The 26,249-nt window shown below is 58.7% G+C and overlaps 1 protein-coding gene across 1 annotated transcript; it reads right to left on the bottom strand.

Annotated features, from left to right (window-relative positions):
- Nucleotides 1-3,652: 3,652 nt before the first annotated feature.
- Nucleotides 3,653-25,253, bottom strand: MMP15 (matrix metallopeptidase 15). Its single transcript, XM_023210056.1, has 10 exons — nucleotides 24,301-25,253; nucleotides 13,237-13,385; nucleotides 12,475-12,603; nucleotides 10,371-10,678; nucleotides 9,856-10,017; nucleotides 8,674-8,927; nucleotides 8,177-8,315; nucleotides 7,160-7,310; nucleotides 6,893-7,008; nucleotides 3,653-5,518 (listed from the first exon to the last, which is right to left on the bottom strand). The coding sequence occupies exons 1-10, from the start codon at nucleotides 24,460-24,462 to the stop codon at nucleotides 5,079-5,081; spliced, it is 2,010 nt and encodes a 669-aa protein (XP_023065824.1). The 5' UTR covers nucleotides 24,463-25,253; the 3' UTR covers nucleotides 3,653-5,078.
- Between the last annotated feature and the right edge of the window lie 996 nt (nucleotides 25,254-26,249).

Genomic DNA, 26,249 nt, shown 5'->3' with positions numbered 1-26,249 from the left:
TTTTTGTATTTTTAGTAGAGACGGGGTTTCACCGTGTTAGCCAGGATGGTCTCGATCTCCTGACCTCGTGATCCGCCCGTCTCGGCCTCCCAAAGTGCTGGGATTACAGGCTTGAGCCACCGCGCCCGGCTTTTTTTAAGAGTCAAGGTCTTGCTCTGTCACTCAGGCTGGAGTGCAATGGCATGGTCCTAGCTCACTGCAGCCTCGAATTCCCGCCTCAGTCTCCTAAGTAGCTGGGACTACAGGCGTGTACCACCTTGCCCTGTTTCTGAACAGTTTTAAGTGGAATCCAGTTGATCCCATTAAGAAATCATGCTGTGACCCATGTTGAGAGAGGAGTAATATTATTTGTCCAAGAGAGGCCTCTGAGCTCGGCTGTCAGTGGAGGGGAGGTGCAAGGCTATTTCTGGCGAAGCCTGGAGTGGGTGAAAGATGTGGGGGTGGGAGGTGTCAGAGGTGCTTGGAGAGGAAACCTGAGCCTGGGGCTTGGAGCCCAGAGTCTGGGAAGAAGGGCAAGTGCTTCGGTGAGGGAGGAGCTGGGGCAGGGCAGCCCTGTCCCCAGGGCCCAGTGGGGTGAGGCCTCGGCAGCTGGGAGGGAAGCGGGTGGGACAGGAATGTCCCTCTTCCCAGGCACCTGTCCTCAGGCTGGCCGACCTGTGACCCCATCCCACAGGCAGGAAACGGACACCACCCCAGTGCCCACCAGGTACCTGCACTTAGAGTAGGGATATTGGTAACGAACCATCGAGAGCCTTTCACAAGCCAGGAGCTGTTCTACGTGTTTCTAAGCATCAGCTCCACCAAGCCGCGTGATGGAAGAGGCATGGCCGTGTGCCCATTGTACCGGTGGGGAATCGGCTCAGAGAGGTGGAGGTACTTGCCCAAGGACGCACCCCCACCCTGAGAGTGATGGAGTCGTGGTCAGTGTCTGGGTGCCTGGAACAAGGGGCAGGCTGGGCTCAGAGCTGAGGAGATCCATGTGCTGTGGAGCCAGAGGCAGAAGGAAACAACCACCTTGAGGAAAGCAGGCAGAATCTGGGATGGGGAAGCCACACCCTGGGCCTTGAAGGGTCTATGCCATTTGCACTGGATGAGATGTACAGGGAAAAGTTTTCCAGGGGAGGGAACAGTGTAAGGAAAGGCATAGAGGCAGGCCAAGTGCAGGGGACATTTGAGACAGGGCGAGAAGCCTGGCAGAAGCCTCTGCCAACACTTTGTGGGTCATGAGGCCACTTGAGAAGTCAGCTGAGGGTGGAACTGCTGCGTCTTAAAAGTGCTGTGAGGCTGAAAATCCCTGGCATTTACCAAGGTAGCCGAGGGGGGCTGTCCCCTACCTCCCTGTATGGTTTCTCAAATTGTCAAGGGTAAGGAGGAAAGTCTGGGAGCCGAAGTTCCCAGAGGCAGGGCTGGAGGGTGTAGAGGGGCTCCTCTGGGACCTACACGCAGGACCCCATGTGGCCTGGGCACTGTGGATGCGCAGGAAGCCGGCATTCCTTCCCGTGAGCCCAAGGAGAATGGCCTCTGTGTGAGCCACAACAAAAAGGCTTTTCTGCCAAGTTGAAGGGGGAGGAAGCAGCCAATTCAGCCCCTGCCCCAGCCTGAAAGAAGGCTCTGTTGGTGGCCCTGGGGTCTTCGATGCATAGAATGTGCGAGGAGGAAGGCTGATGGGCAGGGGCCACCTTGCCCCGTCCCGATGCTGTGGCAGCACCAGGGTCGAGTAGAGCTGGGCTGCGGTGCAAGTTAGTCCAGCTGGGTCCTAAAGGCATGGCCATTTCCTAGCTGTGTGACGTTGGCCAAGTCACTTCACCTCTCTGAGCCTCTTTCTCCTGAGTAAAATGTGGATGGGAAACTTGTGAGCCTTGGGGTCACAATCACATATTTAGCATGTGCCTGGTGCCAGGCCCTGTTGCCAACACCTTGCAGCCACCCAGCATCCTCTGTCCACCTCCCACAGGCTGCAGCGTCAGGGCTCAGGCACCGGATGTTTAAGACTCTAAAACTCCAAGCTGTGCAAATGCAGGAAAAAAAGTTATAAGGAAACGTGTCAAATCATGTCAAACTGTCAACACAGGCTGGGAGATTATGGTGACTGAGACTTTTCTTCTTTTTGCTTATCATTAATGTCTTAGTTTTTGCAGCTGGGAATTAGTAAAAATGTAAAGGAAAAATGGGTGCTGAGGGAATGGGGGCTGCGAGGGGCCCAAGGTGAGTTTAGGTTACAGTCACCTTAAAAAACAAACAAAAAAACAATTTAAAGATGCAGCCTCCTGTTTAATCCTGGGGAGAAGGGACGGGGGTTAGGCCTCAGGCAGGCCTGGACTCTGGGCTCTCTGGACGTGGGAGGAGACAGGGCCTAGCTGCCCTGCCCACCCCTCCTCATGCAAAGTCCCCTGTAAGGATAGATAGGGCTCTTGGATGGGCCATGCCTTCAGCCACTGGGCCTCTGAGATTTTAGCAGCCAGCATGAGGGAGGAAGGCTCATTAGGCAGTTTCCTGAGGAGCTGAGGCCTCTGCCAACTCTCTCCCCTGGCCTTGGCTGTGAGGAAGGGCTTGACTCAAGGCCTTTCAAACTCTCCTCTCATCCCTGGGCCCCCACACTGCCCTCCACCTGCCTGGTGACCTCTGGGCTTTTGGGGGACCCTAGGGACTCAGGTAGGAGGTAGACCCGGGAGGGACCCCGTGGCTTCTGCCACAGGAAAGCTGACAAGATGGCAGCTGCTTGGAATCCCCCCTGCTGCTGCCAAGGCCCCTGTGGTGGGGGAGCTCACCGGCTGTTTCCTAGATGAGCCCGAGAGAGGCCTTCGAGGTTTCCAAGGGCCAGCACTTCCTACTCTCCTCAGCCAGTTTCAACACAAAGAGAGGAAGGGGCGGGATGGGATGGGACCGGTTGTGGGTGTGGGGGCTGGGCCTGGAACAGGAGGAAGGACCCTGCCTGAGGACTTGCAGAGCCCTGGCCTGCTCCATGGTGGGGGTGCGACCCCTACTGCGGCAAATCATCACATTCCTGGGGGCCCAGGCTAGTACCTAAGAGGCTTAGCCAAGAGCGTGGATGTGGGGGCTAAGGAGGACCTCCCGGGTCCACAGCCATGCTCAGTCTCCTGCCGTCCTGGGGTATCACTTGCACCCTGCACAGGCCTGGGTGGGATTTTCTGCTTCTCAAAGATGAAAGGGCAGGTCTTGGGTGTCTGCCACTCTGAGCAGCATGTGTGGGGAAGGGAACTTTTGGAATCAAAGTGGCACCATTTCCCATCTCTCTCTGTGCCCGGCTCTGGGCTCCCGTTAGTGTTCAGAGCCCAGCCTGGAAGGCCTGGCCTGGCTCTTCCTCCACTCCTAGATGGGAAGGGCTTGTGGCAAACTGGGTTGTCTTCTCAGCACGAACAAACAGCAAACTAACTCCATGCTCCCTCCCTGGCAGGGTGACCCCAGGTGCCCTGCCTCTCCCTTTTCTGGACTCTTGAGGGCAGCCCTAAGCTCTGCCCCTCCCAGGGCCTAGTTTCCAAGGGCCATCGGGAAGGAGCCCCCACGGAATTGGAACAAGGTCTCCTTGGCATTGAGGTCAAGCCCCCTAACCCTAGCAAGGGCTGGACCCCCACCACCTGCACGCCCTTCCAGCTGGAGGCTCCAGCCGAAGGCCTTACAAACAACAACACACTTGCCAGCTGTACAATTTATTCAGTGCACATTATTTACAGAAATCAACGTATGGGGGTGGACACGGAACCCCCGCAGCCCCACCCCTTGGCTGGCTCTCCGGTTCTGCAGGGGGCAGAAGCTGCCGGACCCGCACTTGGTGCCAGTGCACGAGAAACCACTCGCAGAGTTGCCCCCAAAGCACCTCAGGGATCCTGGGTGGCAGACCCCACTTACTCAGGGCCATGGGGAAGCAGAGCCAGCTGTACAGTACCATTTCCCACAGCAGCCACGGCCTCCTGCTTGCTTTGGGAAGGAAAAGAGGAAGGAGGCATCTCCGTCCTCAGGGCTGAACCCAGGAGGAGGGCAGCCTCAGGCCACAATGGGCTCCTTAGTGGGGTTCACAGTCTGATGTGTGGCTGGCCTATCCCCACCAGTGTCTCTCCTCCCAGGACCCTGCGGGCACAGGGAGCTGGAAGGGAGGAACCCTGCATGCCCAGTGCCTGGCACTGTGGGCACCCATTCACGGCCATCCACTGCCCAGGCCTAGGCACCTGTCAGCCCCCTCTCCCTGGGGCTCAGGACACTGGCAGCTGAAGCCTGAGGGAGCTGGAGCTTAGGCCCCTGGAGCTGGTGGTGTGAGTGGGAGAGGGAGGGAGGAGGTGCAGGGAAGGAACAGAGGGTTCTAGCGCAGGGAGGCATCTCTGCTAGGGGCGAGGCTGCTGCTACCTCGGGGAGAGGGGCCTTGGCATACTCCCTTTGGTCCGTGGTGAGGCAGGCCCAGGGCCCTTTCTCCAGAGAGGGAACGAGGTGTGGGCCCAAGGGGAGGTGGGAGCTGGGAGCTGCTGCTGGGGGTGGGCTGGGTTCTCAGGCACAAGGAGCCAGGGTCGCTGAGGCTGTCAGAAGTGGACTGGGAAGGAACAAAGCCTCAACACAGGCTCAGGGGCCATGGCCCACCTCCCTTCCAGGTCCCCTTCGGCCTGGGGCTGCCCCTGGATGGAAAGCTCTTCCTCAGGCCCAGAGAGACTCACTTGGGAGGGAGGGGACCAGGGGGGCCAGCCAGTCTCCAACTGGGTAAAGAGAGTCTGCAGTTATGGCCCCAGGGCTCAGGCTGAGGAGGGGCTACTCTTCCAATGTGGGCCTCTGCCTCTCTGCTCCCCTGGCTGTGGCCAAGCCAGAGGACAATGGGGGCCTAATTCCCTGTCTGGAGCAGAACTACATTTAGAAAATTCTAAACACCCTGCCCCAGTCAGGGAAACAGAAACAAATGGTCAAGTAAGGTGCCAAAAACAAAACAAAACAAACACCTGGGCATAAATAATGAGGGCGGGGCAGACAGGGTGTGTGAGGGCTGAGAGGGGCCCCTACCTGGGGGCAGAGGGAGCCCCTGGAAGCCATCTCAAAACCACAGGTGCCCCCTGAGCACCGTGAGCAGGAGCGCCGGGTGGTCAGACCCACTCCTGCAGCGAGCGCTTGCAGTACAGCAGTACGCGTGGCGCACCCTTGCGCTGCATCTGCACAAGCGCATACGTGAGGCCCAGGACGCAGAGCAGCAGCAGCAGTGGCACCAGCACCATCACCACGTTCACCGTCCGTGCTACCTCCTCCATCTGCACCACCACGCGGCTGTCCCCGTCCTTGTTGGCCCCGGCCCCAAAGTCCCCATCCCCATCCTCCATGTTGCTCTCTGCGCTGTCCACCCCAGGCTCTGTGCCCCCGTGGGGGTTGAAAGGCGGCCGGGCCACGTCGGGCCACCGGGGGCCTGGCTCCACATGCTCCTGGCAGCCCATGAAATCCCGCAGGATGGACTTGGGGTAGCCGGGCTCCATCCGCAGGCGCTCATTGTCGAATTTCCAGTATTTGGTGCCCTTGTAGAAGTAGGTGTAGGCTGTGGGGACAAGGAGGCCAGATTGGCTTCAGGTTGAGCCCAACCACCAGTGAGACCATCAAAGGCCAGGACATGCCGAGGGCTTCAAAACGCCCTTCTTGTCATTTGCTTCCCTGGGCATTTTCAAATCTTCCCCTTCTCAACTTGGAGGAGCCAGACTGAGGCTCAGAGGGATTTGGGCCGAGGGCACGACTAGAATCCTGGGCTTCCTGACCAGACTGACATTAGCTGGGGCAGGGCCTGGAAGGGTCCTACAGCCTGCTGGGTTGGATGCTGCAGTAAGGGATCCTGCTGCCCCTTCCCAGAACTGGCTTCACCTCATACCACAGAGGTTCAGGGTCTTGCTCAAGGCCACACAGCACCCCACAGTTGTTCTAGAGCGGAAGGAACCTGGTGCTGCCTTGTGCTGGCTCTCTGGCCTTGGACACCTTGCCAGCATCCCATCAACACCAGGCAGGGCCAGGTTTCAATCAAGGGGTGAGCAAAAGAGATCAGAGCGGCTGCAGAGTGCCAAGCTCACATACAGAAGCTGTGTAACGGGCCTGAGCACTGGCAAAGCAGACAGGGTCCCCCCTGAATCACCTAAGCTGAAGTGTAGTGGCGCAATCACGGCCCACTGCAGCCTTGATCTCCCAGACTCAAGCGATCCTCCCACCACAGCCTCCTAAATAACTGAGACTATAGGTGCAAGCCACCACACCTGGCTGATTTAAAACATTTTTTTGTAGAGATCAAGTCTCACTATGTTATCCAGGCTGGTCTTGAACTCCTGGACTCAAGCAATCCTCTTGCATCGGCCTCTCCAAGAGCTGGGATTACAGGCGTGAGCCACTACACCTGGCTGGTTTTTCTTAAATGTACTAGAGACCTTGCTAGAGAAATAGAAGAGGCACAGCTCCCTGTCTCTCGGTTATAATGACAGAGACAGGGCTTTCCTTCTAGGTAGATGAGCGATGCGCTGGGAGGATTTTCACCCCTAACACTCTGAGCCAAGCCTGCCCCACTCAGGCTCAAGGCTCCCCTAGGATTGCCTGGGGGCGGCTGGACTCTGTGCGCATCAGGGCAGTTCCGAGCTGCAGCTCTGGACGCAGGCAGAACTGGCCTGGAATCCTGACTCCGTACCGTCCTGGCTGTGGGATTTGGGCACTCTGCTCAAGCTCTCTGGTTTATTAGTTTGCCTGTGTGTAAAAAGGAATTTTAACCATGCGGGAAGGACCAGGGTGTCAGGCTAGGTAAGCTCCCAGCCCAGAGCGTGACACGTGTCCCCCATACACACCATCATAGTGCCGGGTGACCTTGGGCAAGCCCTGCCCCGTGGTGTGTGTAGCAGGGGTTATTAGGTGCTGGGCAAACTGGGAGGGGCTGGCCAGGTACCTGCATCATTGCTCAGGAAGGCCCCTTTAGGGGAGGCAGGGATCCCCTGCCAGATACTGATGGACTTGGGGTATCCAGGGTCTCCACGCTGTGTCTCCTCGTTGAAGCGCCAGTACCTGCGACCAAAAGCACCAGGCTGTGGACCTAGAGACCCTGCTTGGGCCAGGACCCATTCCCCATAGGCAGTGGATTCCTTCTGGGTAGGCCTGAGGTTGAGGGGGGCCTAGCTGGGGCCTTCTACCCTTAGGGGAGGGGTGCACTGCTCACCTGTCCTCTTGGAAGAAGAAAGTGTGGCCTGTGGGCTCCCACCAGATGGCTGTGTCGATGCGGTCATAGGGGATGCCCAGGCCATAGCTGGTCAGCGGCTGTGGGTAGCCGGGCTCCAGGTTTGCTTCTCGAAAGAGCCAGTAGCGGTCACCTGCAGGAGAGGTGGGAGGCAAAGTGAGGATAGGCCTGGGGCTGAGGGGTGTGTGATGGAAAAGAATGCTCTTCTGGGCCCACAAATCCATTCACATCCCCTGCTGACCCCCTAAGGCACACAAAATCACACTCACACCCCTCTACATATCCGTGATGACATACAGTGCAGTCACCCGCACATCACACACCGCACTCACAGACACCTGAGGCACACTTGTTCCCATGGGCAAGTCACCTGCTCACACCCATACACGCCACACGCCACCCACGGCCCTCGCTTCCATGTGCACACGCACCCCCACACATATAGTTCTTGTATGGGGAGGGGGCTGCCTGGCCTCTGGGTCTGGGGGCTGTGCCCCTGGAGCACACTCGCAGCCCTCAGTGTGTGGCCCAGCGCTTCCTGCTTTTAGTGTGGGGCAGCCCTGTCCTCATGCCTCGCTGAAGCTCAGGAAAGTGGGGTTAGAGCCCCGGCAGATCCACCATGGGGCGCTGCCCTGCAAGACCTTGTCTCTGAAGACAGACCACAGAAATCTGGCCCCGGAGTGGGCTGGCGGCACCTGTTCTTATGAGGATGGGGCTGCAGGAGGCAAAGAGGCAAGGACAGAGGGAAGCAGGGCTGAGCCCTGCGCTGCACGAGGTGGCCAGGTACTTCCGGGTCGCAGGTCCAACCCTGCCCCCAGCCTCTATCTTCCTCCCATCCCCACCTTGCTGCCGTGTCCCCATCCTCCCAGAGTGAGCCCACAGTGGGGGCACAGGACCAGACATGCAATGCAGCCCTTCACCTCGCTTTCCCTCGGGTCCAGCAGGGTCAGAGGTCATGGCAGGAAGGGTGCCCAGCCCCCTAACCCTACCCCTGCTTACCTTTGAAGAAGACAAAACGACCGTCTCGGCGCTCGTAGGCAGCACTGATGTCACTAGGCAGACCACGCCAGAAGTGCCCGATGGGCATGGGATAGTTGTCCAGGACGCGGTTGTGCCGGACTCGCCAGAACCAGCGGCCCTGGGGAGGGCGTGGTGTGAGCAGGCAGCACAGGCAAGCTGCCTTGGCCAAGAGAGGTGCCATCCTCAAACCACCCCTTCCCAGGTGAGGGTGGGCCCAGGGAGAGGACACTGAGGTACGGAGGCAGGCAGTGGCTTGGAAACTCAGGGCTGCACAGAAACAGCCCTGAGCTGGGGAGTTGGCACGAGGGCTTGCTATGTGACCCTGGACAAGTCCCTCAACCTCTCGGGCTGGATTCCACCTCGTCTAGAGCTGAGGGCTTAATGGCTCCCCGGGTCCTGCTGAGTGAGGGTGGGACAGGGGGCCCAGAGCAGCCAGGGAAAAGGCTCAGGGACAGGCACGGGAGGCAGGGCCAGACCTTGAACACGAACATCTCCCCGCGAAGCATGGCAACTGTGTCAAAGTCCCCGTCGCAGATGTTGGGGCCATACTGGTCGGGCCGCTCTGTGGCTCGGGGCTGGGCTGGGGGGCCCGGCTTTGGGGGCCGCTCTGGCTTCCCACCTGGGGGTGGTGGCTGGGGAGGCCGGGGCGGCCGGTGGTCGGGTCGGCCTGGCCGCCGTGGCGTCACAGTGGGGAGAGGCTGGGTGGGCTGTGGTTGACCGTCTGGGGTACCTGCAGAGAGGCGGTGAGTCTGTTCAGAAGTGAGGTCTGTGTTCCTACTCAGAATCCTGGGCCTGGGCCCCCAGCACAGGCCCACCCAGCTGGAAAGTAAAATCCTGTCCATCTACAGCAGACCCCTCCCCAACACCTGCCTCCATCCTCGATGGGACCTGGGTCCTCCTCCTTCTAGCCCCTCCTCAACCTCCCCACACTGACCTTGGGTCACTGTGCTCCTGAGGGTGTCTGCCTGCATGTCCCCTTGGGGACATTCCCCTTGGGGTGCCAGCCTGCTCCAGCAGAAGCTCCAGGCCCTGGCTTCAGATGTTTTGGACTCTGCATTTCCAAGTTGCGGGGGATGCAGCAAGGGGTGCCCATCAAGTGCCCAGCATGGCAGGAGCTACCAGCCCCGAGCAGGGCTCGGTGTGAGCACAGGGTGCAGGCCTTGGCCCACTGAACTGGCCCAGGGGACCTCACTGCTGGAGACTTTCTCGGGTGGGCCCTGGGTGGGGGGTGGCACTTCCTCAAAGCCACTGGGAAGTGATAAACCTGTAACACTGTGAACAGAGCTGTGACAGGCTCAGGCTGAAAGTGATGGTGGGAGGGGGCGGGTCCTGGGATCCCCGAGGCACTTGTGGTCTAGTAAGAATACCGCCAAGGGTAAGGAGAGGAAGGTCATGAGGAACAATGGTGCCACCTGTGTCCCTTCAAGGCCTCTAGCCTGCAGCCACAGCCTCGAGTGAGGGCCAGGCCCTGGAGGCAGCCAGCTCTGGGTTTCACTTCCAGCACCACCATTTATTCCCCAAATGATGTGGGCAAGTCACTAATCCTCACTGGGCTTTGGGTTTCTCATCTACAAAACGGGGATGGCAGTAATGCCCACTCCTCATTGGGCAGGGACTTGAGAGCGGCATGCAGAGCCTGCTGGTAACAGCCCACGCACCGTAGAGCTGCTGGATGCCACGGAGATCATCCTCGGGCAGCTTGAAGTTGTCGACGTCCTTCCACTGGTAGAACGGCGCCATGATGGCATTGGGGTTGCTGGAGTGCTCCAGCCCCAGCGCGTGGCCCAGCTCATGCACTGCCACCAGGAAGAGGTTGTTTCCTTTCGGGGAGAGGAGGAGGCAGCACAGTCAGCTCTGGCCAGTCCCAGGACCTAACCACCCTGGACCCTCCAGGCTGAGGCTGCCAGAGAGCCTGCCCTTGCTTCCCTCTTGGAAGAGGCTGAGCTCTTTTGGCCTACAACAACCCCATCTGAGAAATGGGTACAATCATCCTTTCTCGCCTCCCCTTGGAGATGGTGGGACAACAGACTGAAATCAAGTATAGTGATCCGGAGACAAACACAGGGGAACTCTCTCCTCCCAGCCCCGTGGCTGCTGAACCCACTCAGCAGGGCACTGTTGCCCAGCTCCAGCGCCGCCTGCCCTGCCCCCAACCCTGGCTAGCTGTCCTCACCATGCAGGTCAGTGCTGGAGAAGGTCCAGGGCTCATCTGCGTCAAAATGGGTGTCCCCGCCCAGGCCGGGGCCAGGGAAATAGGCGTGGGCCAGAAAGCCACCAGTGCCGTCAAACGGTGAGCTGTCGCCGTGGAAGCCAGAGGCAAAGAGTACCATGATGTCGGCCTCCTTCTGCCGCCGCAGCCGGATGTCCTCATAGGGCACCTCCTGGAAGACCAGGGGCGTGGCCTGCTCCCACACACGGAAGGCCCTGCGCACCGCCTCCATCGAGTGGTACCAGCCCAGCTTCTCCGTGTAGTTCTGGATGCTGGGGGTGGGTGGGAGATGAGTGAGCGGATACAGGGCCAAGGGCCTACTGTCCTCTGCTGGTATGTTCCCAAGAGGGCACGCAAGGTCACCAACAAGCCCGTTAGTATCAATTGGCAGCTTGCTTTGATGTAAATCATAATTTGGTTTTGTCAAATCCAGGAGATCATGAAGATATCATTAAATTAAGATTGCACTGTGGCAAATAAACTGATTTTAAGTAAGAGAGACATTAAGTAAACTAAAATACTGGTGCTATGTGGCTGGGGGAAAGACCTAGAAAATGGGATGCAAATGGGTGAGGTTTGGGAAACACGGGCTGAGCAGTTCTGAATGTTGAGCTCCAGGGTCAGACAGACCTGAGTTCAAGGCCTGGCTCTAACAGTATCTGTGTGACCTTGGGTAAGTAACTTAGTCTCTCTATTTCCAACTTCTTTCTTTCTTTTTTTTTTTGAGATGGAGTCTTGCTCTGTCACCCAGGTTGGAGTACAGTGGCACGATCATGGCTCACTGCAACCTCCGCCTCCCAGGTTCAAGGGATTCTCCTGCCTCAGCCTCCTGAGTAGCTGGGACTATAGGCGCGTGCCACCACACCCAGCTAATTTTGTATTTTCAGTAGAGACGGGGTTTCACCATGTTGGTCAGGTTGGTCTTGAACTCCTGACCTAGTGATCCGCCTGCCTCGGCCTCCCAAAGTGCTGGGATTACAGGCATGAGCCACTGGACCTGGCCTTCTTTTTTTTTTGAGATAGAGTTTTGCTCTTGTTTCCTAGGCTGGAGTGCAGTGGTGTGATCTCAGCTCACTGCAACCTCTGCCTCCTGGGTTCAAGCGAGTCTCCTGCCTCAGCCTCCCGAGTAGCTGGGATCTCGAGTAGCTGGGATTACACCACCACGCTTGGCTAATTTTGTATTTTTAGTAGAGACTAGGCTTTTCCATGTTGGTCAGGCTGGTCTTAAACTCCCGACCTCAGATGATCCACCGGCCTTAGCCTCCCAAAGTGCTGGGATTACAGGCATGAGCCACTGTGCCTGGCTAGTTTCTTTATCTGTTAAGTTAGAAAAGAGTGTGTGTGTGTGTTACTTTCTTCACAGGGTTCCAGTGAGGATTAGAGGAGTAAGTTGTAGCCAGAGCCTGCATTTGATGAAGTATGGTGAAGCCTGATCTTACGCATATAAATCACATTCAGCTCTGTGTGCTGGAGAGACTTCCATTAAACCTGAAGGGAATATTTTAGTTGGTTGTACCTTGAATTCACTCTCGGGGCTTGAGGTCTAAGTGACCATAGGAGCCACTCTTCCTCGGGAGATGGAACTCAGAGTGGGGACAGAGCCAGACTGGAACAAAAAGGGGAACCCTTGGGGAAAAATCACATGGCTTAAGGCACACTTGGCTGTGGGGTTTTCTTGCTCAAGGACTCAGCAAAAAGGATGAGGGCCCCTGATCCAAGGATTCTGCAGGCGACTCGCCTGTTCACTTGATGGATGCCTGGATTCCTGCACCCCAGCCATCCCCCACCCCTCGCCACAGTCCGTGCTGGGGCAGTAGCCCAGCTGTGCCCAGTGAGGCCAGCCCCTGTCTGCAGGGCGGTGGGAGGTGGGGAAGGACAGGGCGGAAGTAGCTTGAAGGGTCCTGACCTTCTCTCGAGGGAGACTGCCTGGTGTGTGTGGCTGGTCTCATCAGTGTGGGAGTGGGCTGGTCTGTTGAGGCTGGGTGCCCTAGGGTGGGCTCTGGGAAAGGAGGCCTGAGGCTCGGCCTGCCAAGGGGCAGACGTCTCCCTGGGCAGCTGAGCCCCCCACCTGAAGGTCAGATGGTGGTTGTTCCACTTCCTCCCGGTGAGGGCATAGCGCTTCCGCCGCCGCCGCAGATTGGCTTTCACTCGTACCCCGAACTGGTCCGGCACCCCACAGCGGGGCCGCTTCATCCACCTGTGACATAGACACAGAGGGGTGAGCACGGAGCCTCTCCTCCACACACCTGCCTGTTCTGGTACTGCCACTTCCAGGCTTCCCAGCTGCCCCTCCTATGACATGGTGGGGATGGGGGACTCTCAGCTTCAACTTCCAGTAAAATGGGCAAAATGCCTGTATTGGAAGACTGAGTGCCCAGGAGTGGCTCAGTCAAGGTGAGCCCTTCTCTCCTTATCACCCAGTAATGGAGGGTCGCTCAAGGCCTTCTGTCCTGGATACGTTATGCTCTGTGCATTCTTTTCAGGGACATGGCTTTAGGTCATGTCACTTGTTAGATTCATAGCCATGCCTGGCTAGAATTTGCCCTCCACAGCTCCTGGACTGCACCTCCACATTCCCCTGGCCATGTCAGACATCACTAATCGATCACTGTGCTCCTTACTGCCAAGGCCTGGATTCTGCCCCTGGAGCTTTCTCAACACAAGGCTTTGGGCAGCCACTCTAACCAATGAGAACTGGCATGGAGACCAAACCATTTGGCATCTCTTATCTAGGCCACTCTTTTCTGGAAACTCCACATGCTGAGCCCTCTTGAGAACAGGCCAGATGGAGGGCAGGTGTCTGTGGGGTCTGGATGAGGGGGGAACTCACTCCTTGGTCTCTTCGTCGAGCACACCCGTGACTGGGATCCCGTAGAAGCGCTGCATCTCAGCAAGGGCTGAGGCCAAGATCTGGGCGGACCGCATGGTGGACATATGGCGGCTGGGCTGGGGTAGGTAGCCATAGAGCCGCAGCCAGTTCTGCAAAGAAGCCACAACCCCGTCAGCAGGTCCTGGCAGAGCTACCTCCAAACATGTACAGCCTGTGCTGACTGCTTCCCACCACCTCCACCAGTGCTGCCCTATCTGAGCCATCATCACCTCCTGCCCAGGTGACCGTGTGAGCCTCAGCACCCTCCTCCCTGTCATCTCGCCTCACATAAGAGCCAGAACAAAGGCCAGGTCAGATTTGGTCAATTCTCTGCTTAGAACCCTCTGAAGATTTCCCATTGCAAAGGAAAAGCCATTTGTACAGGAGCCACAGGGTCCTCACTCTGTCACCCCACCTTAGCCGGCCCTCACCACAATCCATCCCAGCTGGGCACGCTCCTGCCTCAGGGCCTTTGCACTTGCTGCCCCTGCTGCTTGATGCACTCTCCCGCCAGACAACTGTGTGGCTTTCATCCTCATTTTCTTCAGGTCGTTGTTTCCATACCACCTTATATAAGAGGTGTTCTCTGACATGTTAAAAAGGCCCCATCAGCTATACCCTGCAGCCTCCTCCTTCCCCCCATGCTTATCACCCATCTAATGTACTGTATATTTCGATTAGGCGTTTGCTATTTGTCTTCCCCCATTAAGACAGAAGCCGTGTCCACAGCAGCTGACAACTGCACTGGCCCCTCCAGGGTCGGCCCCTACCAGGCCAAGGAGACTGCTGGGGACCCAAAAGGATTGAGGACCTCTTGAGGCCTTACCCTTTGGCACTGCTCCCCAAAGACCTTAAATCTCCTGGAAAGAGTGGACAGATGCAGGTACCCACCCAGGCTGGAGGGCGGGACAGAAGCCTGAAGCCCAGGCCCTGGTCTACTACAAAGTCTTCATTCTTCTTGGGCCCCAGCTTCCTCACCTATAGAATGGGGAACCATGGGCTGTTGAGGGGTGAGGTTTGAGGAAAGCAGCCTTCGAAAAAGCTGGTATACAACAGGTGTGCCCTTCCCTTTCTAGGGCTTGCTTGGCAAGTCTTCTCATCCATCTACCAGCCACCCTGCCAGATGTTTCTGAACACCTTCTGTGCCAGCTGGGGGTCACGGGAGGACTAGGCTGAGGCATCCCGGCCTTCAGGAACTTACAGTCTTCCTGGGACACCCAGCCCACCCAAAAAGCAAGGAACCCACACCCCACGAGTTGCATGGCCAAGCCAGAGGGCAGAGCCAGGCCGAGCTGTGGTAGAGAGGGGGTTCTGCCCTGCCTGCTTCATGTCCTCAAGCCTTCAAGAGCACGGTGACCACCATGGGAGGCAGTGAGCAGAGACCAGGGGCTGCCCTGGACCTTGGCCACTGCAAGTGTCTGTGTCTGACTTGTCTGGGTCTCTAGGGGTATCCAGAATGAGAAGCCCTTAAGGCCGGCCCTCTGAGTGCTCTGGGAGGTGAGGGCTACACCTCGAGGGCCCAGGAGCAGGGGAGTAGCTGGACACAGAGGTTACTTTAGGCTGACAGCTCACATATCTGCCTGCCACCAACGTCACATCTAATACTTCAGGCACTTGCTCTCTCAGTGCCATCCACCAGCCCAGCCCTGGCAACCGGCCAGGTCCCTGGTGTGGCTGGGCAGGCCAGCTCAGCGGTACCCAGGCTGCTGATAGACGGAGCAGCTGCTGAGCCAAGGAAGGCAGCATGGAGAAGCTGCCGGGGTTGCAGTCTGGATGCGCGGCCACAGCTTTGAGGCCTCTCAGGACCCGGGAAATAGCCCCAGAACAATGGGGTGGAAACACGGAGCTGAGAAACCACCACTAGCTCTGGGGACAGGCGGAGCTAGGCAGAGCCTGGCTTGGTTATTTCCGAGGTGTGACTTCACCTCCTTATCTCTCAGTCGGTCATCGGTAAAAGGGGGGTTGCACCAGGACCTGCCGCATCTCCCGGGTTGCTATGAGGAGGAAATGGACAGTGCACGCTAGTGCCTGACACGACCCTGGGCAGCAGATGGTGCTCGACACATGTGCAAATGACAGAGACCCAAGGCCTGTGTGGTTGTCCCTGGGGCAGGCAGCCTTCGGCCTCCTTGACCCATCGTCGACCAAGAGGGCTGATGGGTCTGGACCTTCTAAGACTGGTGATGGGCCAGGCTCCACCAGAACCCCAGAGTGGAGGGAGGCAGGAGGCCCCCAGGGCCCCTCCACCAGCACTCCTCTCTTCTGGGCCAGGGCGCATTCCCACAGCTCAATAAGATACTGGCAATGTCGTGGGTACCCTCCCTGTTCTTCCCAAGCATGGGAAACCTCTCCCAAGGCTCCCGTGCTGGGGGGTGTGGAGTGGCAGATCCACCATCCTTAAAGGACAGTTTCCCTGAAGGTGCTTGGGGAGATCCAGAAGGCGAGGCCATGATGCTCAGCCAGCTCTAACGGCAAAGGGAAAGCAGCTAGAAGCCGGGGGAGTGGCGGGGGACTGGCTGCCAGCAGATTAGGGCACCTCTACATCACCTATTTGCATACGGTAAAAATATCTCTGGGAGCGCAATCATGGGCCACTGAGGGGCTGATTAGCAGTATCTGTAGAGTGATAGGAGGGGAGGGCGGCGGGGGGATCAGTCTGAGGCCCCAGGGAGGAAAGCGAGGGTGCTGGCCTGTCTGCAGTGAAGAGCTCCAGAGACCAGCAGAGGGGCCCCTTCAACCCCGGGGCCAGTTCAGGGGCTGCCAGGAGGGTCCCAAGGGCACTATGGACCCTCCACACAGAGAATCAGTATTGAGTTCCAGGAAAGTGAAGAGCTTCCATCTCGCTATCAGCCAAGCTTCAACCCTCAGCCACCTGGGGTGAAGAGCCAGAGGCTGAGGATGGGGGCACCCCTTGGGCAGTGATTGGGGGAGTTGGGGGGTGGTAAGCAGAAACACAGCCTTGGTGCAGACCAGCCAAACCTCTGGATAACAAGGCAAAGCTGACAGAGCACACCTGACCAGTGAAAGCGTGCTCAGGGTAGCTGAATGCCAAGTGTCCATAAATCTGCCTGGGTGGCAGCAATACCACCCACAGGACTGGGAGCTTCCTCCTTTCCCCAGGGTCCAGGAAGAAGTTTCCCGGCACCTTCCCGCCACACTACATGTTCGGGAGAACACAGGAGGGAAGAGACAGCAGGGGGCGGGGACGTGAGGGCGGGGCCGGAGGTGCTGCTGCCTCCAGGTGGGCAGTGTGGGGAGCTTGCTGAACTACTTTGCTGCCACTGGGCAAAAGGCACAGATGAGTCCCCAGGTCATGACTCCCAGTCCCAGTGTTCAAGCCCTTGCTGCTCTCCTGGTAACTGTAAAAACTGTCCCTAATACAAGGAACTTCTTCCTGCAACCTAGAGTCACAGGTGGGGTGAGCCACATGGGTGAAGCTTTGCTTCTCAGGTGAGGAAACTGAGGCTCAGAAAGTCTGTAAGTGGCAGAGTAGGGTGGGATATGAAGCAGGACTTGTTTCTTCTGCCACCAAGGCCACTGTCCAATGGGAGGGAAGGAGGGCTCTGGGGCCATGAGGGCCCCTCCCCTCTGCAGCTTGGGGTGTGGGCTACTATGGGGGGCACCGGCCACTGTGGTTCTCTCAGCCATTTCTTTTCTTTTTTTGAGACAGAGTCTCTCTCTGTCACCCAGGATGGCGTGATCTCGGTTTACTGCAACTTCTACCTCCTGAGTTCAAGCTATTCTTCTGCCTCAGCCTCCTGAGTAGCTGGGACTGCAGGCGTGCGTCACCACACCCAGCTAATTTTTCTGTTTTTGGTAGAGACAGGGTTTCACTATGGTGGCCAGGCTGGTCTCGAGTACCTGACCTCAGGTGATCCGCCCACCTTGGCCTCCCAAATTGCTGGGATTACAGGCTGAGCCACCACACCTAGCCAATTTCTTTCTTGACTTCCAGACCCCATCCCATTAGTATTTATTGACACTTCAGGTGAGTGGCAAGGAGATATGGAGTCACCAGGAGTCAGAAGGGGGGGTTCCTGGACCCCGGTACACAGGAGAGGCCATAACCGCAGCACCTGAGTCTGGCATGGGCCAGCCACCCATTCCAGCCTCCAGTGAATGTTCACTGCCACTCCTGAAAGGTAGATTTATGACCATTCCCGTGATACAGACAGCAAGGTTCAGAGATAGTGAGTGCCTCACCCAGGGTCACAGAGCTGACCTGGGCTGGAACTGGGACTATCGGACCAGGCTGCTTCTGAAGTATCACCAGCTCCTCTTGGCCTCAGGCTGGGGACACTAGGCCTTTCTCAGGAGCAGTGCCCAGCACAGCACGGGGAAGGGTGCCTAATCCTCCCCACACCCAACATCTCCTGCCGGGTCTGGGCGCTGGGCCATCTCAGTCCGCCCTCCCCCAACAGGCTGCCGAGAGGGTTGGTGTAAGAAGCCGCTAGATCAATACTGTGCAGTGAGCAGCCGCCACAGTGGGGGAGTGGGGGTGGGGTGGGGGAGGGGGCAAGCGTCTGCTGCCGCTGCCCCAGCCGGCCCTTCCAGCTCCTCCAGCCCTCAGATCTGTGGAGCTGGCCGGCAGCCCCCTCCCCCAGGGCCCTTATCGGACCCCAGGAGATAAGGACACTTTCTACTGGGCTCTGCTTTGCCTCTGTCACCCAGGTTCTGTCTGCAATCTGAGCAGACCCAGGCAGAGTTGCCCAGCCAGGCACAAAAGAAGCCTTGTCAAGGCTGCCAGCGATGGATCCGGCCCCCAGACCTTTTGTGGCCTTGTGAGGTCCTCACCATGCTCATCTCCCCTACCCTGTAGTCTTGGTATTGAGGGCTCTAGGGAGCAGGCCAAGGCTGTGCCCAGCTCTGTACTCCCAGCCACTAGGCACAGAGCCTATGCTGAATGGGACGAGTCCTAGGACAGCCAGGGAGCTTGCAGAAGGCAGGGTGCGCACTCCAGGCCCACAGGGTCCACCTAGATCAGCAGACCTGAGCCAAGAGTCCACTCACCAGCTGGGTGGCCCCAGTACCATAGAGCCCAGCCACCCCCAAGGCCTCCACGGACCACAGCTGGCCAAAAACTCATCCAGCCTGCATGCTGCAGACAGGGGGCGCTCACTGCCACCCAAGGCAGCCCATTCCCTCTCCAGACAGCAACGACTGTTAGCCCTTCCTCAGGCTGAGCGGAAGTCAGCCCCTGAGGGCCGCTCCTTGGTTCGGACTGCTAGTCCACATAACAGGGCCCGGGGCAATGGAAGATGGCTAGGATAACTTTTCTAAGCCTTAGTTCCCTCCTCTGCAAAATAGGGCCAAGATCATCACTCCGATCCACCAAGCAGGGTTGAGAGCACCCCCAAGGCCAGTAAAGGAAGGTGGCATGGGCAGGGCGTGGTAGCTCACACCTGTAATCCCAGCACTTTGGGAGGCTGAGGCGGGCAGGTAACGAGGTCAGAAGATTGAGACAATCCTGGTTAACACAGTGAAACCCGTCTCTACTAAAAATACAAAAAATTAGTCAGGTGTAGTAGCATGCGCCTGTAGTCCCAGCTACTCAGGTGGCTGAGGCAGGAGAATCGCCTGAACCGGGGAGGTGGAGGCTGCAGTGAGCCGAGATTGCTCCACTGCACTCCAGCCTGGGCCACAAGAGCGAGACTCTGTCTCAAAAAAAAAAAAAAAAAAAAAAAGGCGGCGTTGAGCCAGGTCCTCCTTGGTGGATTGCACACTGTACTTTAGAGGCAGTATGGTCCACATTTCAGCAGTTCTAGGACACATATGCTTAGTTTGGGCTTAAATCTTCTCCCTCCCATGGGTCTTAAAGCGAGTTGAAGGTGGGGGCTGGGACTCTGGGTGGTGGGGGAAGTCCAGCAGGAGAAGCAGGAAGGAGGAAGACGTCTTGAGGTCTGACCACTTCTTTACCCAGCAGCCTTCCAGCCTGCCCCACACTCCTTAACTTGGAGGAAAAAACAACTGGGTTCCCTGGCCAGTGGGCGGGGTGAAGAGGCCTCTGTTAGCCAGGAGTTTCAGGCCTGGCTGGGGGCCCAGCCTTGGGTCCTCACCTGGAAACCTCCCTGCAGGTGCTGACTCCTAGACGGGGCTATCCACAGGGCAGAGCTTGGTTGGCTGGACAGATGGGGGCAAGGCTGGGTGGGCCTGGGGAGGGCTTTTGGCTCACACAGCTCAGGCAGCTCTGGCTCCACCTCAGAAACCTCCTTCCCACCTGGATCGGGCCCAGCAGAATTCTGCGTGGTGGAACTTCCACAGGATGGCACCCTAGGCTCTGCCCTGTAGCCTTTACCCCTACATAGGGGTTGGGAGCTTGGGCTCTAGGCCAGACTGAGCTGGGTTCAAATCCAAGCTCTGCCACTCCCCGGCTATGGAATGCGGGGGTCATTTTTCTCGACTCACAGTATTAGTTTTCTCCTTTGTACAATAGGGTAATGACAGCATATACACTTGAAGAGTTAATACAAGGATTAAACGTGAAAATGCTTACAAAACATCCCTAGGCTGTGTCCAGGACAGACACAAATATGTTGAACATGCTCAAAAGTAACACCTGCGCCGCACTCCTTAGGCCCCCTGTGCCGGGCGCTGTGCATAGCATTTAGTGTTTTGCACATAAATGCAATGAATCTCCCCAGTAACTCCATCAAACAGATATACCACTGCTATTCCCTTTTTATAGGGATCCTAAAGTTCATACAGGTTCAGTGATTTGCCCAACAGTAAATGCCATTCACTTCTGTCACTGTGTTTTGCACTATTTTGCCAGGGAGGCTCTGGACACAGGGTGTAGGCCACCGTGTTGTGCACTGTTTTGCACTATGTATCAGGTGCCATGCTCATAAATGCTGAATGTGGAGTTAGACTCACCCCTACAGGGTGACAGTCACTCCTAGGGGAAAGACAAGGCAGTGCCAGTGCCAGCGCCAGTGCCCTGGAGAGGCAATCTAGACCCCGGCCTGCATCACCACCAGCCAATGGCAGCAGGATGGGGGGCATCTCCACGGGCTGGCTAATGGCTGGAACCAGGGGCTCATCCACCTGTCCTGTCACTGGAGGCTGAATTGGGTCTCTTCCCACTTTTTCTTCTATTGCCACGAAGGCCATGGGATTAGGGAAGAGGCATCCCTCTTTGCCTCTGGGATCCAGGTCCAGCTCCATGGCCTCTGGTCTCAGGAATCCCTGGAACCTGTGTCCCACTGTGAAGCAGCCCTATCTGAGCCGTCACTCAGGGCTGTCCAGCCAGATGGTGCCTACTGTGTCTCAGATCTGGAGCGTTCAGCCGCCTGGGTCCCAATCCTCACACTCAATGGTGGGCTTCACCCAGGACCCTCTTTGTAAAGGAGAAAGATAGGTGCAGGGTCCGCAACCCCTCCCTGTCTTTGCTGACTCAGAAAACACATCTCCAGGACCAAAGCACTGCTCCTGCTGGAGTGTCCAAGCGAGGGAATCACCTAAGCCTTGGGATGATATGGAGGATATCCATTCTGATCTGATCGGGAAAGCAGGGGTGCTCACAGCGACCACCGCAGCTAGCCCGAGGCAGAGGTCAAACTCCCAGCGGGGCAGAGGTGATGATGGCAGGGAACATCTGGACCAAACAACAAAAGGGCCACAGAGGGACAGCCAGAACAAACCGCTTGGCAGGGAGGGGCTTTTCCACGCCTGCAGTGTGGCCATCCTGAGTGGGCATAAGAGATAGCAGTGGACACTGGGCTTTTGAGGAAAGTCTTCTTTTGGGGGTGGGGATAGCGTGTTATTTCCATGTTGCTCCTCTCCACATTCATGGATATCTTTTAAGTATCGACATCCCGTGGGGTTGGGCAAAGGAGGTATTTGTGTTCAGAGGTTACAATGGGAAGGTCAGGCCAATACACTGCTCAGACAAGGAGCTTACACTAGGCTGTTCTCTGCAAGGAGACAGATGACTGGCTGGACCTAAGGGCAGTCCCAACTCGGAAACATGGCAAGGGCTGGGTGTGAAGTGCATGGCCCAATGAGATCTAGGTCCTTGGCTGGGCCAATCAGACCAGTTCTCGCTGGGTCTTGACACAGAGCATGGAGAGGAGTGATTTGCTACTAGCAAGAAAACAGAGTAAAAAGCAGAGACAAGAGGGGAGGGGGAGAAGATTCAGCTTCTGTAGATCCCCAATGACAAGGCCCCGCTGTTAACCTCCTTTTCTTAGCTGGTGGACAAAGACAGCATATGTAGTTTTGCTCTGTTAAAAGAAAGAGGAGACCAGTGGGGCCCGCCAGAGCCAGCATGGAAGTACTAGTAGAGACTGAAGCGCAGGAAGCCCGAGACTGTGGCTCACCTGAAGGTCGAAATGAGAATTCACGCCGACCCCCCCCAATCCCCACCCCCTCCCCCCGCCACCTCATCTGCTCTGTGGCTGCGTAGGGGCTAGGAAGATACTCATGGGCCTGTTCAGGAAGGGTGGGTGGATCTGTTTTGGTGGTGGTGACACCACACCTGTGAACTCTGGCAGCCTGAGTCACCTCCACAGAGCAGGCTGAGGGCCTGAATTGTGCCTGGGAGGAGGGGGTAGGGGGAGGCAGGTGAGATAAGAGCTCCCCTGGTGAACCTGCAGACTCTTAGCCCCGCAGGGCAGGAACAACAGTGGGCACCTCAGCCAGGTGGGGATCTGGCTTGGAATGACTACAGACTGGGACCGGACATCTAAGGGAGAATGTGGGACAGGGCAAGGCAGCTCAGTGGTGGGTTAGGGCCTGGCAGGTTGCAGGTGTTTCTCAGTTCCTAGCACTTGCCAGGTTCCTTGAGGTCTCAGCCTTGTGAGACTCCTGTGGCTTCCACCCTGGGAGGGGAGGGAGGAAATGGAGAGGGGCTGGCCTTGGCTCAACTGCCAAGCTGCTCCGAGAAGGTCCCAGCCGTGACCCAGCTGGAGGCCTAAAGCTGTGCGGATGCTGGGGTGAGGATGAGAGAGCCAGCCCTTCTTGGAGGAAAGGAGGCTCAACACAGGGTGAAGGCCAGGCCCAGGAATCTGAGGCCACAGCCTCCTGGCAGATGGGCTGGCGGCTGAGGCCATTTGACTCTTTGGGCCCACATGTGGCCAGACCTGATGGGACTCCAGAAGTGGCCTGTACCCAAAGCCAACTGTAGGAGCTGGGATACTCCACCTGTCTCTAGTCCTCTATCTGCATAGCTGCCAACATTCAGGGCTCCCTAAACCTTTCGGGGTCTCTTCCAGCCACTGCCCAGGTCCAACCAAAGTGTTTCCCCAGGAGTGTAGGGCTCCAGGACAGTCACAATCTCCAGATCAGGAGCACGGTCTGTGATTATGCAACCACAGCTTCTTCCCTGGCAGCATTGAGCTGTGGGCACTCCCTGAACTGGAGGGTTGGGGTAGGGGTGAGATGGAAAAGCAGAAGAGAGAGAGAGTGAAGCCCCCTCCGACTACAGGTCCCTGCACCCCAGAGCTCCTGGCCAGCTAGGATGCCATTAGCAATGCACAGCCATCAAATTCCATCACTGCTTCCTATGTACAGACACCATCCCTTAGTAAATTAGAAACTCAAGAGTGGGATTGTGACTTGAAATTCTTTGGCACTCCAGCCCAGAGTGGCAGGTGGGCCCAAACGGCACTCTCCGCCCACTACTTGGGTCACTGGCTGAGGGGTAATCCTAACAGGAGCCCCCTAAAGCTCCTGCCTGCCTGTGTGAATGGGGTGGGGGAGGGTGGCCAGACTGGGTCGGGGCGGGGCTCCTATCCTGGCTCCTTGCAGCTCTCCCTGGCCTGGCCGGGGAGGGAGGACAGAGCAGGTGGGGAACTGGCTGGGAGGTGTAACTCGAGCCCAGGAGGAATTCCCTGCCCTTCCTCTATGCTTTTATTAAAGTAGGGCGGGGAAGGGCAAGCTTCCATCGGAAAAATCTCCCAGGCAGTCCGGGGAGATGGGAAAGCCGCCGTGGGCCAGGGAGGGAGCACCAGCCCAGCTGCAAATAGAAACGGCGCTCAGGCCCGCAGCCCGGGCAGCCCAAGGGCACCAAGGCCTGAGCATCGTGCAGAAGCGGCTCCGGGGTGGTTCTTTCTCCCTACTCCCGGTCCAATCCTCTCCCCGCCTATCTGGGGCAGGGAGCAGGTCTTAGAAGTCGGGGAAGAGCGGACCCTGCTCTTGCTCTGGGGCAACAGAGCTGGCGCCTTCAGTGTCCTCGCTCGGGAGACACCATGGAGCTGGGGCGCTGGCTGGACCCGGCTCTACACCGGGATGCCGCGCCTGGTCACCCGCGGGAGCCATCCACAGCGGGGCCCCAGGAGGGACGCCTAGCGGGCTCCTAGCTACAAGAGGCGCGGGGTCCACCCTCTCCCACCCGGGGCTTCGACGTAGGGGCGCTGTTGGAAGGAAGCGCTGTGGGAGGCAGGGTCCGTCCTTGGGACCCCGCCCGGGCGTGGCTAGGCTTCCTCGCAAGAGCGCAAGAAAGTAGCCAAAGCGCCCCTGCAACCGGAGTCCGCCGCCTCAGCTGTTTGCACCCATCCCCCCGCATCCCGGCCCGCCGAGTGCGCCTCGGTATCATCCAGACGAGAGGCTACCTGGGCAGGAGCGCTGTTGCCCAGCTGCCCAGCTCCTGCTCCGCCTGTGGCTGTCCCCGAGAGTAGCCCCCTCCCCACTCGCAAAGAGCGCCACTGCGCGCCAGCTGGGCTCTCGAGGAATCGGCTGCCCTGGAGGGAAGGAAGGAGGGGACGCAAGGGCTGGGGGTGGCGGAAGCGGCTCCAGGGACACAGGCTGAATGTGGGGGGGTCGGGGTGGGGGCTCAGTGCCCAGAACAGGGCTGTACTCGGAGTAGCGGGGAGGCGCGAGCCCTGCGCCCTCCAGGGTTTGGGAAGAGGTGCGCTGCAGAGGGCGAGCTGGGGAGGGGCAGCCTGCCAAGTCCCCTTTCTTCCCCGCCAAGGCCCAGAACAGGGGGCGCGTCTCCGCTCCTTCCACCTCCACGTCCCAGGCTGCTGGCGTGGCGCCTCTCTCTCTAAGCCCCCAGCCCGCAGCCAAAGGGCAGGGCGGGGGTCTTACCTCGGCATGGACCTCTGCGTCTTCGGCCGCTACGCCAAGGCCCAGGCAGCCCAGAAGCACCAGGAGCAGCGGCAGCAGTCGCGGCCGCGCCGCCTCCTCCCGGTCGCCGAGGAGGCTGCCAGTCCAGCCCGGCCGTCCGGGCGCGCTCCGGTTGCTGCCCATGCTCTCGGCGCCCAGCCCGGCCCGGAACACTGCACGCCGGGTCCTCGCAAGCGCCTTGGAAACTTGCGACGCTCCCTGGCTCCTGGCCCGGCGGGCGCGCCGCGCACCTCAGGCTCCCAGTCCCCGCTGGAGCCGCCTAGGTCGCCTCGGCAAATTCCCAAGCCCGAGGAGAAGCGGGCAGGGCAGGTCCGGGAGCTCGGAATCAGCGGGAGGGAAGGGGACCGGCCGGAGCTACCCCCCGCGGGGTCCCGCAGCCTCGGCGCCCAGAGCCTGGGGCCCGGCTCCCGAGAGCGAGCGCAACTCCGGAGCCTTTGTCTGGCTCAGCTCTCCGGCCGCCCGGTCCCGCGGCGCCCCCTGCGCGCCCAGCTCCCTCTGTCCATGCCTGGGGCCGGGCGCTGCCCGGAGCGCGTGCCTCCTGCCCGGGGATTCTGCTCGCCGCCGCGCCCGATTGGGCCCGGGTCCCCACGCAGTCCGGGGAGGAGGCGCAGGGAGCCCACCCGAAAGAGCGAGCGAGCGAACCAGCCAGCCAGCCAAGGAGCGGGCGCCCGACGTCCCCGGCGAGTTCAGCGCGGCTCCGGGCGCTCCCAGCCCTCCTCCCCGCGCGCCGCGGCCGCCGCGCTCTTAAAGGGCCAGCGTGCTCCCAGTGCGCGGACCCGGGCGGGGACCGGGGGCGGTGCCCCAGCCAGAGGCTTCTCACGAGCAGGTGCGGGCGGCCGAGGCCCGGCAGGTGGGTGGCCCGTTTACTCTTCCCAGACGGCGGGAAACCTTTCCAGCCCACCCCGCGTCACTCTCAACCCAGCGTCTGAGGGACAGGGGTGTCCTCCAACGCGACCCCCCGCGGAGGGAGGAAGCAGGGAAGGCGTGGTCTCCCTGCCTGGGAGGAATGAAGACTCCTCCTTAGGGATCCTACCTGCTGGGTGGGGGGGATACTGAGGCCGAGGGGGTCGGGCAGGAGGTCTTAGGGGAGGGACCAAAGAATCGTTTTATATATATATATATATATATGGAAATTTGTCAGCCTGAAACCTCTTTTCAAAAGCCCCAGGGTGTCTCTGGCCATTGAGTAACTTTCCTCAGTATCAAAGTGAGGGTTTTGTGCGCGTCGAGGGCGCGTTGCGGCGGACAAGAGGCAGGTTTAGGAGGGACACGGTTCAAGTTCCGAGTCCGCCCCTTAGCTGCAGCTTGCACGTGGGCAAATTAATCTCTCCGAGTCTCCATGTTCTTATCGGGAACGTGGGGCAAAGAGTTGGGGTGAGTGCGAGGTAAGGCTTCTGGTTCTTGGCCTGGCGCAATAGTTGCCCAAGCACTTTGGCCACTGGCTAGTGCGAGTGAAGTGCTACAGGGCGGCCCGACGCGGCGCGGGGCGGGTGGACACACCTCCCCGCGAAACTTAATGAGCTGGCGTTCATTCTATTCCGGAAGCAGCTTGAGGTCGGGGCGGGGTGGATGCAGGAGGCCAGAGCTGGGAGGCCCGGGTCGAAGGTCCACCGAGACCCGGGGGCCAGGCCAAGGGCAACCCTGGAGACTGACCGGCGTGGTCAGTGGGTGAGGGCGGCAGGCAGGAGGGCGGAGACCGTATTCCTTATCTTCAGACCCGGAAATGGAAGCTGTCCTCACCTGAGGGCGGTTTTCTCTAGAGCAGGCCCGCGGGGCACCCCAGCCGGCCTCACCTCCCGGAAACTGGAAATCAGGAGACCTGGCAGAGCGCCTTAGCGCGCATTTGAACCCTCCTGGGATGTCCTTGGGGAAAGGAAGTCGGAATTTAGGGAAAGGAACCGGGCAATTTC

The sequence above is a fragment of the Piliocolobus tephrosceles genome, chromosome 17, assembly GCF_002776525.5.
Source record: "Piliocolobus tephrosceles isolate RC106 chromosome 17, ASM277652v3, whole genome shotgun sequence".
Taxonomy (NCBI): Eukaryota; Metazoa; Chordata; class Mammalia; order Primates; family Cercopithecidae; genus Piliocolobus; species Piliocolobus tephrosceles.
This window is presented reverse-complemented; position numbering and strand designations above follow the sequence as displayed.

Excerpts from the sequence above, each read along its gene's own strand:
- MMP15 (XM_023210056.1), bottom strand. The coding sequence starts at position 24,462 with ATGGGCAGCAACCGGAGCGCGCCCGGACGGCCGGGCTGGACTGGCAGC. Across the intron at positions 13,386-24,300 it reads ACGCAGAGGTCCATGCCGAG|AACTGGCTGCGGCTCTATGG; the intron begins GTAAGACCCCCG and ends GCTTCTTTGCAG. Across the intron at positions 10,679-12,474 it reads AACCACCATCTGACCTTCAG|CATCCAGAACTACACGGAGA; the intron begins GTGGGGGGCTCA and ends ACCCACCCCCAG.